Here is a 21960-nt window from a genome sequence, read left to right on the forward strand (position 1 = left end):
GGTGAGCTAACATAAATATACGTGTTGTTTTCGCTGTAAAACGTTTTAAAAATCGGCCATGTTGGCTGGATTCACAAGATGTTTATCTTTCATATGCTGTATTGGACTTGTTAATGTGTGAAAGTTGAATATTTCTAAAAAATATATTTTGAATTTCGCGCCCTGCACTTGAAGTGGCTGTTGTCAGATTGTGCCCGGCTTCGGGCTTGCAGCCCAAAGAAGTTAACAAGGCACACCTGTTAATTGAAATGCCTTCCTGGTGACTACCTCATGAAACTGGTTGAGAGAATGCCATAGTGTGCAAAGCTGTCATCAAGGCAAAGGGTGAATATTTTGAAGAATCTGAGATATAACATATATTTTGATTTGTTTAACACTATTTCATAGTTTTGATGTCTTCACTATTATTCTACAGTTTAGAAAATAGTACAAAAATTAAGAAAAACCCTTGAATGGGTAGGTGTGTCCAAACTTTTGACTGGTACTTTATACAGTACGTTTACATTTAGTTCAATTAGCAGACACTCTTATCACACCATAGTGCCATCAGACTTCTGATACCAATGCAGAGTGAAAGGGGGCCACAAAATTGTAAACCACTATAAAAACGGTATAGAAAAGTATTTTGTATATTGTATTTTGAAAATACAAATTTCAGCTCTGAAAAGTATCTTGTTACAAAATACACTGGAGTGTAGTTCAGCCAAGTGTAATACAAATGACAAAATACTCAAAAGTAATTGAAATACATATTTCAAATAAATACTGCCCATCTCTGTGCATGGGGGGAATGGAGGGGGGGGGTCTTAACCCAAATTTGATGCTATTTACTTTTCAGTCCACACTGGAGGAGGATGTTCACAAATTACATGCAGACTTTCTGCATCAAGTGTCAGCCTGGCAAGAGGAACTTCTCTCTTTCCTTAGAGCGCTCCGTCTCTCTGGTGGACTTGGTGAACGGACTGACTGACTAACTCGCAGGGGCTTTTCACCCTGATGGATCCAGAGAGGAGTGAGTGACTAGCAGAGGTGTGGAGGTTTTTCAGGGAGAGAACAGGACACATGGAATATGCCTCATATTGGCAAAACTCCACTGCGGAGGTCCTTCAGTGAGCACGTGAAAGTCTCTACCAACAAAGCTTGGGATGTATTCTGGAAGAGTGCTAGGGAGAAAAGGCTTTGGGGTAAGTGCTGGACTCTTTCTCACACGTTGACCAAGTGTTTCAAGTGTGTGACCGTCTGTTAACTTGTTGACTCAAACTTTGTGTAGTAAAGGATTTACTGGCTTGACTGTTGTGTTCACAAATCCATCAATAATTGCATTGATGTGACAGTTTTCTGTCTCACACAGTCTAGCCCATAAATCACTTACCAAATAATTTCACTTTCACCAAAATGGACACTCCGCTCACCTCACAGCTGTATCATGTTAAACCTCTCACCGTTTCAAGCTCCATCTCCAGTCCCACATACCAGAGAGTTATTTTCCAGTGATTGCGTGTCTATCAAAACCAGAGGAGGCTGGTGGGAGGAGCTATAGGAGGATGGGCTCATGGTAATGGCTGGAATGGAATAAATGGAACAGCATCAGACACATTAAACATATGGAAACCACATTTTTGATTCCATTACATTTTATCCATTCCAGCCATTACAATGAGCCCATCCCCCTACAGTTCCTCCCACCAGCCTCCTCTGATCAAAACATGCTCTAGATTAGAATTATGATCATGCAAAAAAGCTCCAGTGTGTAGCTCAGTGCCCTGCAGAAGGGTCAGTTGGCCCTAGCCTCTGGTGGGCTGTCAGTGGGGGGAGCTTCATGGTTCTCATACTGGAGACCTGCTGAGATGACCTTGATTCCTCTGTGGCATTTATGAATTTCAGGGCCCATGCATTATGAGTGTGTACCATGTGTGTCCATTCATTATGCTTTCACTCACAGGTGCACGTATGGAAGTATGCACACACACACATTGCAGCACAGTCTTATGAGCTATACAATCCTTTTCAACAAATGAACACACATGCACACATGCACGAGCACACACACATTCATCAAGCTGTCAGTCCAATCTGGCTCTAGAAGCTTCTGCTGTTTGGTGTCATCTCTGAGGTGTTGTTCAAAATCTGCCTCTTCGTGTGTAGCAACCTCTCTGTTTTCAACTTTTAAAAATGCATCCGATTCAAAGTTGGCATCTGATGATGACAGCTGTGTCTTCAGGCTTAGAGATAATACCTGGAACCAGCTGTGTGTTCATATTCATGTCCTCTCAACATGTGTGTTGGATTAATGACTCCACATAGTGACGTTGGTTAGTTCAGCTCACCCATTGGCTGAAGATAATTACACAATGCTAGTTAGCTGTGGCAGATCATTAAGGAACTTGGAACTGCACAGACACCGGGAAGCGGCTTCCTGCCAGCTCTAACAGCAAAAAGGCCCCCCAAGGGACGCAAGCATTCTCTCTCTCACTCTGCCTCTCACGCTCTATGTTTCTCTCTCTCACTCTGTCTCTCTCCCTCTATGTTTCTCTCTCTCACTCTGTCTCTCTCCCTCTGTTTCTCTCTCTCACTCTGTCTCTCTCCCTCTATGTTTTTCTCTCTCACTCTGTCTCTCTCCCTCTGTTTCTCTCTCTCACTCTGTCTCTCTCCCTCTATGTTTCTCTCTCTCACTCTGTCTCTCTCCCTCTATGTTTCTCTCTCTCACTCTGTCTCTCTCCCTCTATGTTTCTCTCTCTCACTCTGTCTCCCTCCCTCTATGTTTCTCTCTCTCACTCTGTCTCTCTCCCTCTATGTTTCTCTCTCTCACTCTGTCTCTCTCCCTCTATGTTTCTCTCTCTCACTCTGTCTCTCTCCCTCTATGTTTCTCTCTCTCACTCTGTCTCTCTCCCTCTATGTTTCTCTCTCTCACTCTGTCTCCCTCCCTCTATGTTTCTCTCTCTCACTCTGCCTCTCACGCTCTATGTTTCGCTCTCTCACTCTGCCTCTCACGCTCTATGTTTCGCTCTCTCACTCTGCCTCTCACGCTCTATGTTTCGCTCTCTCACTCTGTCTTTCTCCCTCTTTCACACTCTTTCTGTGTTATCCCTTCTCACTATTTTGTACATGCATATCATGTTCTCTTTCTTGCACTCATCTCTCATTTGTCTCTTTACACCCCCCCTCCCTCCTCCAACATCCCTTCTCTCTCTCTCTATCTTTCTCTCTGGGCCCTACTGCAGTATACATCTCACAGGGAGGATCCGCTGTCCGGAATACTTCACAAACCTGTCCTAATATTTACACCCGCACTAAACGTTGTCATAACTCAGGCCAAATATGGTGTTCCATTCAAACGGCGCAACTCACATCCAAACAGTACCTCTGCCAGATGTAGTCTATAAACTCCCAATAACTTTCCAACGTCAAGCTGTAGCCCCAATCAGAGGTATGAAGACACGGTTGTGTGAGGGCCACCTGGAGAAGCACAGAGCTGGAACTCGACATTTCAGAGAACATCTCTCTGTTATTGTATCTCTCACATTCCTCTTTTCTTCTCTCAGTCCATCTCTTTTTCTGTCTTTCTCTTTTTGATCTTCTTACTTCCTCTCAATTGACAGTTTTATCTTCAGGATCTTTCTTTTGTTCTTCAGAGCCTTTTTCTAAAGAGAAAACTCCTATCTGTCTATTCTATTTCACTCTATTCTTTCGGTAGCTGTCCCTCTTTTCGGATTCTCTTTCTCTCAAACTAAGCCTCTCTTTCTTCTCTCTCTTTTTCTCTTTCCTCTCATTCGTTCCTCTGACGGAAGCATAGAGCAGATTGCCAGTGTGTAGTATCTATGGCAGGCTCCAGATCTCCAGTCCTCTCCCCCTCTCTGAGCTGCCTGCTTGCCTGCCCGGGTCTCATCAGCAGTATTACCTCACTCTGGAGCACCAGGGCCATGTGCTCTGCTCTCCTCTCTGCCTGTCACTGCCACACTATGCTCAAATGACAGACTCAGGGGGGTGCTGTATTGAGTGTGTGTGTACGCATGGACGTGATCTTGCATATCAGTGTGTGTTCACAATGGAGTACTGTAGTGTGTTTGGGGGATGGGGGAGAAGTGTAGGGCCTACGGTGTGTAGTATATAGGAGAAAGAGGAAGGAGTGGTAGTGTGTATGGGGGGATCCGAGGAGTCCTATTCTGATGCAGAGCAGGTCTGTGTGAGCTGTAAGATTACAGTGAGAAAACCTTACCAGATGTGGCAATGCAGAAAGAAACTGCTGTAAAGAAGTAAAGGAAGTGGCATCGTACTAGAAGTTTCTCTTGGCTTTAACAACAGCATGTGAAAAATCAATGACCTATTTAGAGATAGTTTCTCCACTACACACCTTCTTTGGATGCCATGAATATTCAACCTAATAATTTTATCAGATATTGTTTGATTCCAATACATTTGAGCTGGATAAAATGCCTCCTCTTCAACATACTTCAAAAATATCTGTCATGAGTATTTTTCCGCAGATGAAAATGGTACATCTCTCCAGACTATTCCAAAAGAACATCTACCAAATCTTAGGTTAGGAATTTACAGTTATTCTGATTTCTGGACTTCTGCATACTGATCCTATCCTATCCTCTGTAATTGTTTTTATTTTTATTAGGATCCCCATCAGCTAACGCTGTAACACTAGCTAATCTGCCTAGGGTCCAAACCAATTAACAAGACATTACAAACAACTACACATCAATACTTCACAAACATTCAACAAGTAGACAATACAGACAATTCAAATACCTGACAGGAAACACATTTAACATTCAGTTGATGCTTTCTATTTCCTGTCCAGTCATATGGTCTATCGCATTAGATGTTCTTGAATTTTTTTCTTGAGGTTGTATTTACTTTTTGCCTGAGAAATATGGATTGGTAAAGAGTTCAATTCAGCTATGGCTCTATATAAAACTTTAGATTTAAGGCGATTTGTCCTTGGCGTGAGTTGTCTTTGCTGCCCTGAATTTGCCTGTCTGATTTAGTGGTTATGCGTGTTGCTAGTATGTACTAACTGGCCTGAAAAATACTGTGTTTTTATATAACATTCTTCAGGAATATATAACATTCCTAAAGAATATCAGAAGACTGGATAGTAATTTGTTTCAACGTGAAGCCATGAGAGATTCTGATGCATTTGGATAATATTCATACAGATAGAGCAACGAAGAGCTAATCTGGCATCCCTGTTTTGAGCCATTTGGAGCTTTTTTATATCTTTGCTGCAGATGACCATATAACTGGACAGTACTCTAAGTGTGATAGGACCAGGGATTGACCATATAACCAGACAGTACTCTAAGTGTGATAGGACCAGGGATTGACCATATAACCAGACAGTACTCTAAGTGTGATAGGACCAGGGATTGACCATATAACTGGACAGTACTCTAAGTGTGATGGGACCAGGGATTGACCATATAACTGGACAGTACTCTAAATGTGATAGGACCAGGGATTGACCATATAACTGGACAGTACTCTAAATGTGATAGGACCAGGGATTGACCATATAACCAGACAGTACTCTAAATGTGATAGGACCATGGATTGACCATATTACTGGACAGTACTCTAAATGTGATAGGACCAGGGATTGACCATGTAACTGGACAGTACTCTAAGTGTGATAGGACCAGGGATTGACCATATAACCAGACAGTACTCTAAATGTGATACGACCAGGGATTGACCATATAACCAGACAGTAGTCTAAATGTGATACGACCAGGGATTGACCATATAACCAGACAGTACTCTAAATGTGATACGACCAGGGATTGACCATATAACCAGACAGTACTCTAAGTGTGATAGGACCAGGGATTGACCATATAACCAGACAGTACTGTAAATGTGATACGACCAGGGATTGACCATATAACTGGACAGTACTCTAAATGTGATAGGACCAGGGATTGACCATATAACCAGACAGTACTCTAAATGTGATACGACCAGGGATTGACCATATAACTGGACAGTACTCTAAGTGTGATAGGACCAGGGATTGACCATATAACCAGACAGTACTCTAAGTGTGATAGGACAAGGGATTGACCATATAACTGGACAGTACTCTAAGTGTGATAGGACCAGGGATTGACCATATAACTGGACAGTACTCTAAGTGTGATAGGACCAGGGATTGACCATATAACTGGACAGTACTCTAAGTGTGATACGACCAGGGATTGACCATATAACCGGACAGTACTCTAAGTGTGATAGGACCAGGGATTGACCATATAACTGGACAGTACTCTAAGTGTGATAGGACCAGTGATTGACCATATAACCAGACAGTACTCTAAGTGTGATAGGACAAGGGATTGCCCATATAACTGGACAGTACTCTAAGTGTGATAGGACCAGGGATTGACCATATAACTGGACAGTACTCTAAGTGTGATAGGACCAGGGATTGACCATATAACTGGACAGTACTCTAAATGTGATAGGACCAGGGTTTGACCATATAACTGGACAGTACTCTAAGTGTGATAGGACCAGGGATTGACCATATAACCAGACAGTACTCTAAGTGTGATACGACCAGGGATTGACCATATAACTGGACAGTACTCTAAGTGTGATAGGACCAGGGATTGACCATATAACCAGACAGTACTCTAAGTGTGATAGGACAAGGGATTGACCATATAACTGGACAGTACTATAAGTGTGATAGGACCAGGGATTGACCATATAACTGGACAGTACTCTAAGTGTGATAGGACCAGGGATTGACCATATAACTGGACAGTACTCTAAGTGTGATAGGACCAGGGATTGACCATATAACTGGACAGTACTCTAAGTGTGATAGGACCAGGGATTGACCATATAACTGGACAGTACTCTAAGTGTGATACGACCAGGGATTGACCATATAACCGGACAGTACTCTAAGTGTGATAGGACCAGGGATTGACCATATAACTGGACAGTACTCTAAGTGTGATAGGACCAGTGATTGACCATATAACCAGACAGTACTCTAAGTGTGATAGGACAAGGGATTGCCCATATAACTGGACAGTACTCTAAGTGTGATAGGACCAGGGATTGACCATATAACTGGACAGTACTCTAAGTGTGATAGGACCAGGGATTGACCATATAACTGGACAGTACTCTAAATGTGATAGGACCAGGGTTTGACCATATAACTGGACAGTACTCTAAGTGTGATAGGACCAGGGATTGACCATATAACCAGACAGTACTCTAAGTGTGATACGACCAGGGATTGACCATATAACTGGACAGTACTCTAAGTGTGATAGGACCAGGGATTGACCATATAACCAGACAGTACTCTAAGTGTGATAGGACAAGGGATTGACCATATAACTGGACAGTACTATAAGTGTGATAGGACCAGGGATTGACCATATAACTGGACAGTACTCTAAGTGTGATAGGACCAGGGATTGACCATATAACTGGACAGTACTCTAAGTGTGATACGACCAGGGATTGACCATATAACCGGACAGTACTCTAAGTGTGATAGGACCAGGGATTGACCATATAACTGGACAGTACTCTAAGTGTGATAGGACCAGGGTTTGACCATATAACTGGACAGTACTCTAAGTGTGATAGGACCAGGGTGTAAAGGCTGTCGCTTTCCTCATCCTCAGATGAGGTGAGGAGAGAAGGATCTTCAGACCAAAATGCGGAGTCAGGGAAATAAGCCATCTTTTATTTTATAACAACGATGAACTGATGAAGATGGCAATACGAAAAAAAAAAAACACTTTAACAAACTTACAAAATAACAAAACGACGTAGAACGAAACCTGAACAAACTCACATCACAAACGTAAACTCACGAACAGGAACGTTACATCAAAACACACGAACAGCCAAACAGCTCCGAAAGTGAATAACATCGACAACGACGAAGACATCACAGGAGACAATCACCCACAAACAAACAGTGAGAATGCCCTACCTAAATATGACTCTTAATTAGAGGCAAACGCAAACCACCTGCCTCTAATCAAGAGCCATACCAGGCAAACCGAAACCAACATAGAAACAGATAACATAGAATGCCCACCCAACCTCACGTCCTGACCAACTAACACACAAAAACTAACATAAATAGGTCAGGAACGTGACAGTACCCCCCCCACAAGGTGCGAACTCCGGACGCACCAGCACAAAGTCTAGGGGAGGGTCTGGGTGGGCATCTAACCACGGTGGTGGCTCAGGCTCCGGGCGCGGTTCCCACCCCACCATAATCCATCCTAGCCCCCTCCCTTCAAGAATGTCCACCCTCTTACTTCCCCCACAAAATCCTCCTAATAACATATCTAATAATGACAATACCGGGACAGAGAGATAAACCAAGACAGAGGGATAGATAAGACTATAGAGGTAGATAAAGATAGAGAGGGAGATCAGGATAGAGGGGCAACTCCGGACTGAAAGGCAGCTCCGGACAGAGAGACAGCTCTGGACTGATGGGCAGTTCTGGGTATCTAGCCTTTTCAGGCTGAAGAGCAGCTCATGGCTGACTGACGACTCTCGATGCTCATGGCTGGCTGACGGCTCTCGACGCTCATGGCAGGCTGACGGCTCTCGACGCTCATGGCAGGCTGACGGCTCTCGACGCTCATGGCAGGCTGACGGCTCTCGACGCTCATGGCAGGCTGACGGCTCTCGACGCTCATGGCAGGCTGACGGCTCTCGACGCTCATGGCGCTCTGACGGTTCTGGCTGCTCATGGCTCGCTGGCGGCTCTGGCTGCTCATGGCTCGCTGGCGGCTCTGGCTGCTCATGGCTCGCTGGCGGCTCTGGCTGCTCATGGCTCGCTGGCGGCTCTGGCAGATCCTGTCTGGTTGGCGGCTCTGGCAGATCCTGTCTGGTTGGCGGCTCTGGCAGATCCTGTCTGGTTGGCGGCTCTGGCAGATCCTGTCTGGTTGGCGGCTCTGGCAGATCCTGTCTGGCTGACGGCTCTAGCGGCTCCTGTCTGGCTGACGGCTCTAGCGGCTCCTGTCTGGCTGACGGCTCTGTAGGCTCATGGCAGACGGGCGGCTTTGCAGGCTCATGGCAGACGGGCGGCTTTGCAGGCTCCTGGCAGACGGATGGCTCAGACGGCGCTGGGGAGACGGATGGCTCAGATGGCGCTGGGGAGACGGATGGCTCAGATGGCGCTGGGGAGACGGATGGCTCAGATGACGCTGGGGAGACGGATGGCTCAGATGGCGCTGGGGAGACGGATGGCTCAGATGGCGCTGGGGAGACGGATGGCTCTGGCCGGATATGGCGCACTGTAGACCTGGTGCGTGGTGCCGGAACTGGAGGCACCGTGCTAATGACAAGCACCTTCCTACTAGTGCGGGGAGCAGGGACAGGGCACACTGTATTCTCAAAGCCTACTCTATCCCTGATGCGTGGTACCGGCACTGGTGACGCCGGGCTGAGGACAAGCACATCAGGATTAGTAGGGGGAGAATATACAGTGTGTACAGGGCTCTGGAGACGCACTGGTAGCTTAGTGCGTGGGGCCGGAACTGGAGGCACCGGGCTAGATACACGCACTACAGGGAGAGTGATTGGAGGAGGAACAGGGCTCAGGATACGCACTGGTAGCCTAGTGCGTAGTGTATACACTGTAGGTACTAGGCTGGGGCGGGGAGGTGGTGCCGGAAATACCGGACCGTGGAGGCGTACTGGCACTCTTGAGCATTGAGCTTGCCCAACCTTACCTGGTTGAATACCCCCGGTTGCCCGACCAGTGCGGGGAGGTGGAATAACCCGCACCGGGCTATGTAGGCGAACCGGGGAAACCATGCGTAAGGCAGGTGCCATGTATGCCGGCCCGAGGAGACGCACTGGAGACCAGACGCGTTGAGCCGGCCTCATGACACCTGGCTCAATACTCAATCTAGCCCTACCAGTGCGGGGAGGTGGAATAACCCGCACTGGGCTATGCACTCGTACAGGAGACACCGTGCGCTCTACTGCGTAACACGGCGCCTGCCCGTACTCCCGCTCTCCACGGTAAGCTTGGGAAGTGGGCGCAGGTCTCCTACCTGCCCTTGGCCCACCACCTCCTAGCCCCCCCCCCAAGAAATTTTTGGGAATTACTTACGTGCCAGACGCGTTCCCTCATAGCTCCGGTTCCTCTCTCCGGTAGCCTCCGCTCTCCTCAGTGCCTCCAGCTGTTCCCATGGGAGGCGATCTCTACCAGCTAGGATCTCCTCCCAAGTGTAGCAACCCTTTCCATCCAAAACCTCGTCCCATGTCCATTGCTCCTTTCTCTCCTGTCCCCTACTCCATTTCGTTTTCCCTTGCCGCTTGGTCTTAGCGTGTAGGTGGGTGATTCTGTAAAGGCTGTCGCTTTCCTCATCCTCAGATGAGGTGAGGAAAGAAGGATCTTCAGACCAAAATGCGGAGTCAGGGAAATAAGCCATCTTTTATTTTATAACAACGATGAACTGATGAAGATGGCAATACGAAAAAAACAAACACTTTAACAAACTTACAAAATAACAAAACGACGTAGAACGAAACCTGAACATAAACTCACATCACAAACGTAAACTCACGAACAGGAACGTTACATCAAAACACACGAACAGCCAAACAGCTCCGAAAGTGAATAACATCGACAACGACGAAGACATCACAGGAGACAATCACCCACAAACAAACAGTGAGAATGCCCTACCTAAATATGACTCTTAATTAGAGGCAAACGCAAACCACCTGCCTCTAATCAAGAGCCATACCAGGCAAACCGAAACCAACATAGAAACAGATAACATAGAATGCCCACCCAACCTCACGTCCTGACCAACTAACACACAAAAACTAACATAAATAGGTCAGGAACGTGACACAGGGATTGACCATATAACCAGACAGTACTCTAAGTGTGATACGACCAGGGATTGAATCACCTGATTCAGTGTGCTAGATGTTGCATACTCTGAATATTTTCTTGTAACAGCAATTCCCTTAACTATCTTAATAACACTGCTATCTATGTGTTCTGACCATGATACAGCTGCATCCAACATGATGCCTAGTAGTTTTGTTTTTTCACTTGCTCTACATGCATTCTATTCATTGACAAATTCAATTGGGGATCATCAGCAAGCATATATCTTGAACCAAATACAATACATTTCGTTTAAGAAAAGTTCAACACTAATTTGTTCATATCAAGACAGACACCATTCTTAGTTCACTGCTCAGTACACCTGTTAGCTCATTACATTATGATGCTGCGCTATACATTGAGTCATCAGCATACATGACCACTCTTGCTTTGTTAATAACTGAAGGTAAATCATTAGAAAAGATAGAGTAGAGAAGTGGGCTTGGGCAACTTCCTTAAGGAACACCACAGTGTATATCTTTACTGTTTGAAAAGCTACCATTAAAGAACACTTTGTGCCTTCTCCTGGATAGATAGCTTTCCTTCCAGGATAGAGCTGCAGACTTAAAACCATAACATTTGAGTTTACCTAGTAACAGTTCATGATCAATTACATCAAAAGCAGCACTGAAATCAAACTAACTTCCTGCCATCCATACTCTTTAACCAATCATCTGTCATTTGTGCTGAGGCCGTACACGTAGAATGCCCTTCTTTGTATGCATGCTGGAAACCCGTTATCAGATCATTACATGAGAAATAATCCTTGATTTGTACAGATACAATTTTTTCCAATAATTTACTTAACACAGGCAGCAAGCTTATAGGATGACTATTAGGACCAGTCAATGCAGATTTTTTTATCCTTAGGTAGTGGAATAACATTGGACTCTTTCCAGACTTCTGGGCACACCCCATACATCAAGCACTTATTAAAATATGAGAGATTGGGATAGATATTTGGTTAGCTGTAACTCTGAGCAATTTGGCATCAAGATTATCTGTACCAGGTGACTTGTCATCTGACTCTGTCATACGTTGTTGTGCCATCCATGGTTCTAGACCAGGTCCAATCCAGTGATCAGGCCCGCATATGATCCAAAACCTATTATACTGTGACACTTTCTGTATTTTGAAAGTTTTATATCTTTAAAAATGTGATTGCTGACATGTAAAACATTTTGGGACTGTATCAACAGTGGACTAATGAAACAAATAACAATATATAGTTTGAGTGGTATTGTCCTTTAATAATGAAGTAAGGTACAGCGGAAGTTTATGCAGGATGGCTTTATAAACAAAAAAGATCTACGAGACTTCAGAGAGAGCAAGTCTACTTCCTGACACAGAATGCAGTGATGTGTACATTAATGTGGATGCTACCATGATTACAGATAGTCCTGAATGAATCATGAATAATGATGAGTGAGGAAGTTACAGACGCACAAATATCATACCCCCAAGACATGCTACCTCTCACCATTACAATAAGAGGGGAGTTTAGCTTTTTTCTGTGGGGGGGGGGGTATGATATTTGTGCATCTGTAACTTCCTCACTCATCATTATTCATGATTCATTCAGGACTATCTGTAATCATGGTAGCATCCACATTAATGTAGAAGTGTATAAAAACATATTATATTCTTATTTACAATAAAAGTGACTCCAATATTATACAATACATTATTTAGCATTCATTTCTATTGGGCACAAAAGAATCTGCGTCCAACAATTTTGTATCTGACTTTGTGGGAGTGGGCTGGTTGGCAAGCCATTCCTGTTGTTGAAGAACCTTGTCAAGTCAAGTGTCCCGCCTGCGTCAAAGCGCCAAAAGCCTCGTGGCTCTAAAAGGATCCCATTTACAGCCAGCCTGCCTGCTGTACTGTAGATCAGCAGGGAGAGGTGGTGAGATGATGCAGGGATGGACACAGCGACAGAGAGGTGTAGGAGAACAGAGGCTCCTCTTCATCCCAGGCCAACACACACTGAAGTATGGCTGCCAGGAGGAGTTGGAGACACACTGGGAAAATAACACACGTGGGCCAACACACACAGACACATGACACAGAGACAATGCTTCCCTCACCTCCGATGAACTCTCTTTCGCCACTGGTGTCATTGCAGTGTGGAGCAGTGGAGGCTGGTGGGAAGATGTATAGGAGGAAGGGCTCATTGTAATGGCTGGAATGGAATCAGTGGAATGGAGCCAAACGTGTGGTTTCCATATATTCAACGTGTTTGATGCCGTTCCATTAATTCCTATCCAGCCATTACAATGAGCCCATCCTCCTATAGATTCTCCCACCAGCCTCCTCTGGTGTGGAGACAATAAGCAGATGCCCCGGGGGTAGAGAGATTCATCTCATACTTCATTGGCCCTATCTTTCGGTAGCAATACTAATGAGCAGACATGAGTTAATGGGACTCAGACATACTCTAGTGGATGAGTCATTCTCATCATTCCTGCGGGATTTCTCTCTCTCTCTTCCATCCTCATAACACTGGGTTTGAAGAACAAATAAGTTTGACGCACTAAGTCAGTGGGTCTGTTTGTGTTTGTCCCACCTGTAGGTTTAGAGAGGAAACAAATGTCCTCCGCAAAAGCTAAATAATGAGTCAGCTAGCTAGCTGCTGAAGGACACCAAACAAATGGCATGCTGGGTAATGTGTTTGTTATTCATTGGGAGGGCCAGCTCAATCTTGTGTGATTGGGATCATGGAAGCGAAGCAGAAAGGCACTGAAAGTCTTGGCTCATTTAGGACAAAATAATATTTTCTCTTCCCTCTCCAATTGTACCACTGAAGTTATCCATCTTCTCGTTAACTTTTTCCAACAGTATTTCTTTAGTTATCCACCCATATCTACGATTCTTCCAAAGCTTTGTCTTCTCACCTCTGTACTCCCCGTTCTTTATTCAAAGCAACCTCATCACAAATCCAAACCCTTCCCTCCCTCGCACCATCACAGACAAATAGATTGATTAGTTAGCTGGTTGGGTGCCTTTTTTTTGGATTGATTAATGGAGGGTTGAAAAAGTGTAGGATCGAAGGCTGTGTGCTGTTCTGGACTCCTGGAACACTCGTATTGTCCCGGGCTTTGAAGAGAAGGTCGATACTAGGCCCTCTCAACCATGGCAGGCCCAGCCACTGCCAGACACATTGTTGGAGGCATTACTATGCAAATTATTTGGTCTGGTCACTTTGCCTCACTCATTACGCCTGATTGATAACCCCAGTCCTGGGATTCTTCTCTCTTTGGCACAGCTCTCCGGTGGCCAACTATTGGACACACTGTTTGAAGGTGTAATTTATCCAAGGATACATTTGTCTGCTTAAACTGAACTAACAAACATCATTATATGAATGACCTCCTATTACTCAGGTCTGATGAGACTTAGTCAGTTAGGTAGTAATGTGTGTCTAGTCCTTGACTTGAACTTTTACATTAGGGGACGTTTTGATGGAATAATGCACTGTTAAAACTTCTTAACCTGTCTAGGATCAGCGTGGCGCTAGCGGCACACCCCCCCCCCCCCCACTGAAAAACCAGTGCCGCGAAATTCAAAAAAAATATTTTTTTAAAATATTTAACTTTCACACATTAAAGTCCAATACAGCTAATGAAAGACACAGATCTTATGAATCCAGTCAACATTTCCGATTTTTAAAATGTTTTACAGGGAAGACACAATATGTAAAGATGTACATCTATTACCTAAAAACACATTAGCATATTCCACCATCTTTTATTTGTCCACCAACACCAGTAGCCATCACCAATTCGGCTAAACTAAGATATTTATAGCCCCTAACCAACAAAAAAACTCATTAGATGACAGTCTGATAACATATTTATGGTATGGGATAGGTTTTGTTAGAAAAAAGTGCATATTTCAGGTATATGGCATAGTTTACAATTGCACCCACCATCACAAATGGACTAGAATAATTACAATGAGCAACGTGTTTACCTAACTACTAATCATCAAACATTTCGTAAAAATACACAGCATACACGAATCGAAAGACACAGATCCTGTGAATACAGACAATATTTCAGATTTTCTAAGTGTCTTACAGCGAAAACACAATAAATCGTTATATTAGCGTAGCACATAGCACATAGCAGCCCAGCATTGATTCTAGCCAAAGTGAGCGATAAAAGTCAACATCGCCAAAAGATATTAATTTTTTCACTAACCTTCTCAGAATTCTTCCGATGACACTCCTGTAACATCACATTACAACATGCATATACAGTTTGATCGAAAATGTTTATATTTAGCCACCAAAATCATGGTTAGACAATGTGAAATGTAGACAAGCTGGTAAAGAAAACGTCCTTGCGCCACTTAGACAGTGATCTACTCTTATACATAAATACTCATAAACGTGACTAAAAAATATAGGGTGGACAGGGATTGATAGACAATTTAATTCTTAATACAATTGCGTTATTACATTTTTTAATTTATCCTTACTTTTCAATACAGTTTGCGCCAAGCGAAGCTACGTCAAAAAACATGGCGTCCTAAGCCACTAAAATGTTTCGACAGAAACACGATTTATCATAATAAAAATGTCCTACCTTGAGCTGTTCTTCCATCAGTATCTTGGGCAAAGGATCCTTTCTTGGGAGAAATCGTCTTTTGGTGGAAAGCTGTCCTCTTGCCATGTGGAAATGTCAACTACGTTCGGGATGAACTGAAAAGCGTTCCCAACTTTTCACATCGTTGCAAAAATAAATGTCCCAAAATCGCACTAAACGGATATAAATTGCTATAAAACGCTTTAAATTAACTACTTTGTGATGTTTGTAACTCCTATAACGAGTGAAAAGATGACCGGAGAAATATAACAGGCTAAACTAATGCTTGGAACAGGAGAGGGTCGGTGTCTTCCACGCGCGTTACGCAGCAAGAAAAGACTTGCTAGCTAAAGGTTTTTTTCATTTGTAGTGCCTGTGAACGAGCAATCGAGCCCGTTGGAATCGTCATCACGTAAAGGCATCCAGGGGAAGACGTAAGAAGTGTCCGTATAGTCATAGCAACGACAGTGCCCGTTTAAATGACTTCAGAAAAGTGGCCAACGTTTCTCAAATCTGACTCCATGTCAGGGAAATTGCTGTAGAATGGGCTCTGTTCCACTTAGAGACAAAATTTCAACTCCTATAGAAACTATAGACTGTTTTCTATCCAATAATAATAATAATATGCATATTGTACGATCAAGGATTTTGTGGGAAGCCGTTTAAAAAATTAGCCACATTAGCATAAATAGTCTAAACAGCGCCCCCATCCCCAACAGGTTAAGGCTAGGGGGCAGTATTCGGAAGTTTGGGTGACTGACGTGCCCAAAGTAAACTGCCTGTTACTCAGGATATGCATATAATTGGTAGCATTGGATAGAAAACACTCTGAAGTTTCTAAAACTGTTAAAATAATGTCTGTGAGTGTAACAGACAAAAACCAGAGGAGAATCCATCCAGAATTTTGTTGTTGTTGTTGAGGTCACCACCCACTCAAATGCTTGTCTATGGGATATTCAAAGGAATTCCTCCCAGATTGCAGTTCCTATGGCTTCCACTAGATGTCAACAGTCTTTAGAAAGGGTTTCGGGCTTGTTTTTTGAAAAATAAGTTAGTAATTATAGTTTTTCAAGGTGGCTCTCATTTTGGACTGTAGTCTTGTGGCGCGTGTGGATGAGGGCGCGCACTTCGTTATTTATCTCCAGTATTGAACATACTACATTCCGTCTTAACTTTTATAATTTATTTACATATTATGAGGATTGATTAGAACGTTGTTTGACTTGTTTGGACGAAGTTTATTGGTAACTTTTGGGATTCCTTTGTATGCATGTTGAACGAGTAGAACGGGTCGATTACTGAATCAAACACGCCAACTAAACTGACTTCTTTGGTTGATAAAGAAGGACTTTATCGAACAAAACGACCTTTTGTTGTGTAGCTGGGGCCCTTGGGATTGCAAACAGAGGAAGATCTTCAAAGGCAAGTGATTTATTTTATCACTATTTCTGACTTTTGTGGCGCCTCTGCTGGTTTGGAAAATGTTTTCAATGCTTTTGTATGCGGGGAGGTTTCCTCAGATAATCGCATGGTATGCTGTCGCCGTTATGCCTTTTTGAAATCTGACAAAGCGGTTGGATTGACAAGGAGCTTTAAGCTTTTAAACCATGTAAGACACTTGTATTTTCATGAATGTTTAATATTGTGATTGTTGTATTTTGAATTTTGCTCTCTGCAATTTCACCGGATGTTGTCGAGGTGGGTCACTATCGCCGCACCTAGCCCAAAGAGATCCAATGTAGCTGTTTTCATCTCAATATCAACCAATATCTGGGTAACAATACCTTACTATGATGGTTTTCAATTAACCTGGTAAACTCCCAAACCCTCTGGTGGCATTTTCTAAACGCATAATAATTGCAATATTGTATACTACTCTCAAAGTACATTTCGGTTTTAAAATGATAGGTCCTACAAACACATACTTAATACTGTTAGAAAGGTAAGTGGGATTCTGATAAAGGTGTCAGAAACAATGTGACTACAGAGCCAGAGATACAGCAGGCCCAAAAACACTGAAATTTACAGCTTTTTTTACATGAAGGATATACATATGGGGAGAAAGCTGAGGTCTCTACCTATCTGTAATGTATACGCTGGGAGTCAGAAAGCAAGTGCTGGTGATGAGTTTAATAATAAAAGGAACATCGAACAATATAACAAACATGAGTAAGCGTAGACATGAAACAAACAATACTGACTGGGAAAAGAACCTAAGGGAGTGCCAGATATAGGGGAGGTAATAAGTGAGGTAATGGAGTCCAGGTGTGCCTGATGATGACGTGCAGGTGCACGTAATGATTGATGCCAGGTGTGTGTAATGATGGATCCCAGGACCGGTATACCAGCGATGTCGAAAGCCGGAGGGAAGGAGCGGAGGTAGACGTGACAGTATCCCCCACCCCACCCCAACATGCAGCCCCAGCTGCAGGATGACGCCGGTCAGAGGGACGGCCCAGAGGACGAGGAGCGGGCGGCGAAGGTGGAAATCACAGATGATGTTGGCATCCAGAATGTCCTCCACAGGAACCCAACACCGCTCCTCTGGGCCATACCCCTCCCAGTCCACCAGATACTGGAGCCAACCCCCATGGCGTCAGGAGTCCATTAGAGATCTGAAGGCATAGGCCGGACCCCCCTCAATGTCCGGAGGGGTGGAGGGGTGCCGTGGGGGACAGCATCAGCTAAGGGCCTAGGAACCACCGGCCTGAGAAGGGAGACATGAAAAGAAGAGGAGATACGGTAGTCACTGGGAAGCTGTAACCCATACGTCACCTCGTTGACCCTCCTGAGAACCTTGAATGGCCCCACAAACCAGGGGCTCAGCTTCTGGCAGGGCAGGCGGAGTGGGAGGTTCCTGGTAGAATGCCAGACACAATCCCCAGGGTGGTAAACTGGGGTCTCACTGCGGTGGCAGTCTGCCTGCTCCTTTTGACGGTAGACGGCGCACTGGAGTCTCACGTGAGCATCGCTCCGCACTTCTGTGCGCCTGAACCACTCATCAACTGCAGGAGCTTCGGGTCTGGCCCGGGGTCCACGGAGCCAGGGCCGACTGAAAACCCAGAACACACTGGAAGGAGGTCAACCTAGTGGAGGAGTGACGCAGCGAGTTCTGGGCGTACTCCGCCTATGGAAATAATCGAGCCCACTCTGCCTGCCGGTCCTGACAGTGACTCCTCAGGAACTCCCCAGCTCATCCTGTCCACCTGCCCGTTGGACTGAGGCCTATATCCGGAAGTGAGGCTGATCGTGACCCAGAGCTTCTCCATAAAGGCTCTCCATACCTGGGATGTGAATTGGAGGCCACGGTTGGAGACAATGTCCTCCGGAAGGCCATAATGCCAGAAAACCTTCTGGAATAGTGCCTCAGCAACATGGAGAGCAGTAGGGAGACCAGAAAGAGGGCTTAAAACGACAGGATTTTGAAAATATTTCCACAACCACCAAAATGGTGGTGAAACTGTCAGAGGAGATCAGTAACAAAGCCAATGGATAGATGGGGACAGGGAAGCTGAGGCACGGGAAGGGGAAGGAGTTTCCCTGTTGGAGCGTTCTGGGGGGGATTTGGTTTGGGCACATATGGAACAGTAGTTGACGTAACAAGTGATGTCCTGCGCCAAGGTGGGCCACCAGTACTTTTCAGTGACATCGTGCTAAACGCAGTTTTCCATTCATACCCCTCCTGGATCCGGATGAGATTGTATGCACTCCGCAGGTCCAGTTTGGTAACGAACCGGCCCCCCTGAGCTATTCTATGGCTGCCGGCACCAACGGGAGAGGGTAATGATACTTTGTGGTGATTTCAATGAGTCCTCTGTAATCTATACATGGACGTAACCCTCCATCCTTCTTGGCCACTAAGAAGAAAGAGGCAATGCAGGAAAAGTGGACGTGCGGATGAAACCTTGTTGGAGCGCCTATTGGATGTAATCCTCCATGGATGTAATCCTCCAGCCACGAACAGATGATAGATGCGTCTGCACGGACCAGCAGGTCGATGGCACAGTCCCAAGGACGATGAGGAGGAAGACAGGTGGCGCGGGTCTGGGAGAATACCTCCCGCAGGTCCTGGTAAATCTCCAGGATGTTGTGCTGAAGGGCAAACATAGGACTCTCAACCGACATGGAACCACAGGGGATGGGAAGCAGGTCCTCCGGCATTCAGGTGACCAGGCTGTGATTCTCATCCTCGACCATGAGATGGTGGGGTTATGGCGATGAAGCCAAGGGATGCAGAGGATGATCTTGTGAACTAATTTCTCAAGACTCATTCCTCACTCTGGGGAGCCACAAGCACAGCAGCGTACAGCTTGGAGCAGTAGACAGACAGTCACTGGGCCTCAAGTAGCATACAGTACAGCACGCTCTGTATATATACACATTTGGTTAGGAACAGGCAGTCTTTTCAAACAGTTCCAACTCTAAGAGGGCATTATCATAATTTTCACAATTTCACTGCATTATTCCAACATCATAGTGTGGAAATATACATAAAACACAGGAAATCACATTTTTGACTGCACTGGGCCTTTAATGAATCATGTAGCAGTGTTGCAAAATAATGTTTTGCAATAGTTTCATATCTTGAGTCCCAAGTCATGAGTGATGATGAAATGGTTTGATGCTGCAGTGTGATACTACGATATCTATGATACCGTAGTTTAGTCTGGGGACGTAAATAAATGACAGAAAACACTACACTAAAAGTTCCAAATACCTTATCAAACAACCTCTCAATGGCTATGTCACAGTCTGTTGTTGTGCACCGCACAGAGCACCGCACAGAGCACCGCACAGAGCACTGCACAGAGCACCCCACAGAGCACCCCACAGAGCACCCCACAGAGCACCCCACAGAGCACCGCACAGAGCACCACACAGAGCACCCCACAGAGCACCCCACAGAGCACCCCACAGAGCACCGCACAGAGCACCGCACAGAGCACCCCACAGAGCACCGCACAGAGCACCACACAGAGCACCCCACAGAGCACCGCACAGAGCACTGCACAGAGCACCGCACAGAGCACCACACAGAGCACCCCACAGAGCACCCCACAGAGCACCCCACAGAGCACCGCACAGAGCACCCCACAGAGCACCGCACAGAGCACCGCACAGAGCACCGCACAGAGCACCCCACAGAGCACCGCACAGAGCACCACACAGAGCACCCCACAGAGCACCGCACAGAGCACCGCACAGAGCACCGCACAGAGCACCACACAGAGCACCCCACAGAGCACCCCACAGAGCACCCCACAGAGCACCGCACAGAGCACCCCACAGAGCACCCCACAAAGCACCCCACAGAGCACCCCACAGAGCAGAATAGGCTCACAGTCAATGAGCCATGACAGATTTTAGAGTGGAGCAGAGCAGACTGAAGTTTCAAGGTGAGTAGGGGTTTATAGAGCTCATTCCACATCATAATTTCTATTATAGTTAACATGACCCTGGAGAAGACTCATTCCTCACTCTGGGGAGCAACAAGCACAGCAGCGTACAGCATGGAGCATCAACAGGACTGTAGTAGAGAGAGTCAACAGTTTTAAGTTCCTCGGCTTCCACATCACCCAGGACTTGACATGGACCGACAACACCCCCACTTTTGTCAAGAGGTCGTAACAGCGTCTACTTCCTAATGCAGCTGAAGAAATTAGTCTTGCCACCCCTGGTCCTCTCCAAATACTACCGCTGCACCCTCAAGAGTGCATTGACCGGTTACATCAAGGCCTGATACGGGAATTGATCCATCCACGAACGCAAGTTCCTCCATGGCCCAGTACATCACTGGGACCATGCTCCCACCCATCGAGGAAGTCTACTTGAAATGGTGCCTGAGGAGGCCCACAGTATCATCAAGGACCCCACACACCCCAGCAACAAGCTGTTCACTCCCTTAACATTGGGCAGACGGTATTGGAGTATGAGGTCTGATTCCAACAGGTTCAGAGACAGATTCTCTCTACAAGCCATCAGACTGCTAAACACATGAACTGGACTGACCACCTGCTCTGACTCTCCTCATCTTAGCACAAATGCACTCACTCACTCACACAGACATACACTCATCCACACAAACACACACACACATATACATTCATGCTACACACACATCACAACTGATGCTACCAGAATCTTATTATTGCTAAATACTGCACAATTTAAACGTTTTCCTCCCAATCCCCCCTTCCCCAATATATGTGTAAATATGGACATAAAATTATGCCTTCTTGTATTATACTTATGCTTAAATGTTTCTTCTATTCTACTGAGCCATTTACTTATGTTCGCATTCTTATCTTGTATTATTTCTTATTGTTGTTGTTGTATTGTCAAGGAACCTGCAAGTAAGCATTTTATTGGACAGTGTATACCATGTGTATCCTGTACATGCAACTAATAAAACTTGAAACTTGAAACTGTTCACTACATACAGGAAGGTTCTCTACC

General features: G+C 45.2%; 1 protein-coding gene across 1 annotated transcript in view; it reads left to right on the forward strand.

Annotated features, from left to right (window-relative positions):
- The first annotated feature begins 844 nt into the window (after nucleotides 1-844).
- Nucleotides 845-21960, forward strand: part of LOC129868338 (rho GTPase-activating protein 7-like) — a 66532-nt gene continuing 45416 nt past the window's right edge. The window contains exon 1 of the mRNA XM_055942231.1: nucleotides 845-1184. Coding sequence (XP_055798206.1) covers nucleotides 1070-1184 — 115 coding nt within the window. The 5' untranslated portion in view covers nucleotides 845-1069. The remainder of the gene's footprint in view (nucleotides 1185-21960) is intronic.

Source organism: Salvelinus fontinalis, chromosome 13, assembly GCF_029448725.1.
Source record: "Salvelinus fontinalis isolate EN_2023a chromosome 13, ASM2944872v1, whole genome shotgun sequence".
Lineage (NCBI taxonomy): Eukaryota > Metazoa > Chordata > Actinopteri > Salmoniformes > Salmonidae > Salvelinus > Salvelinus fontinalis.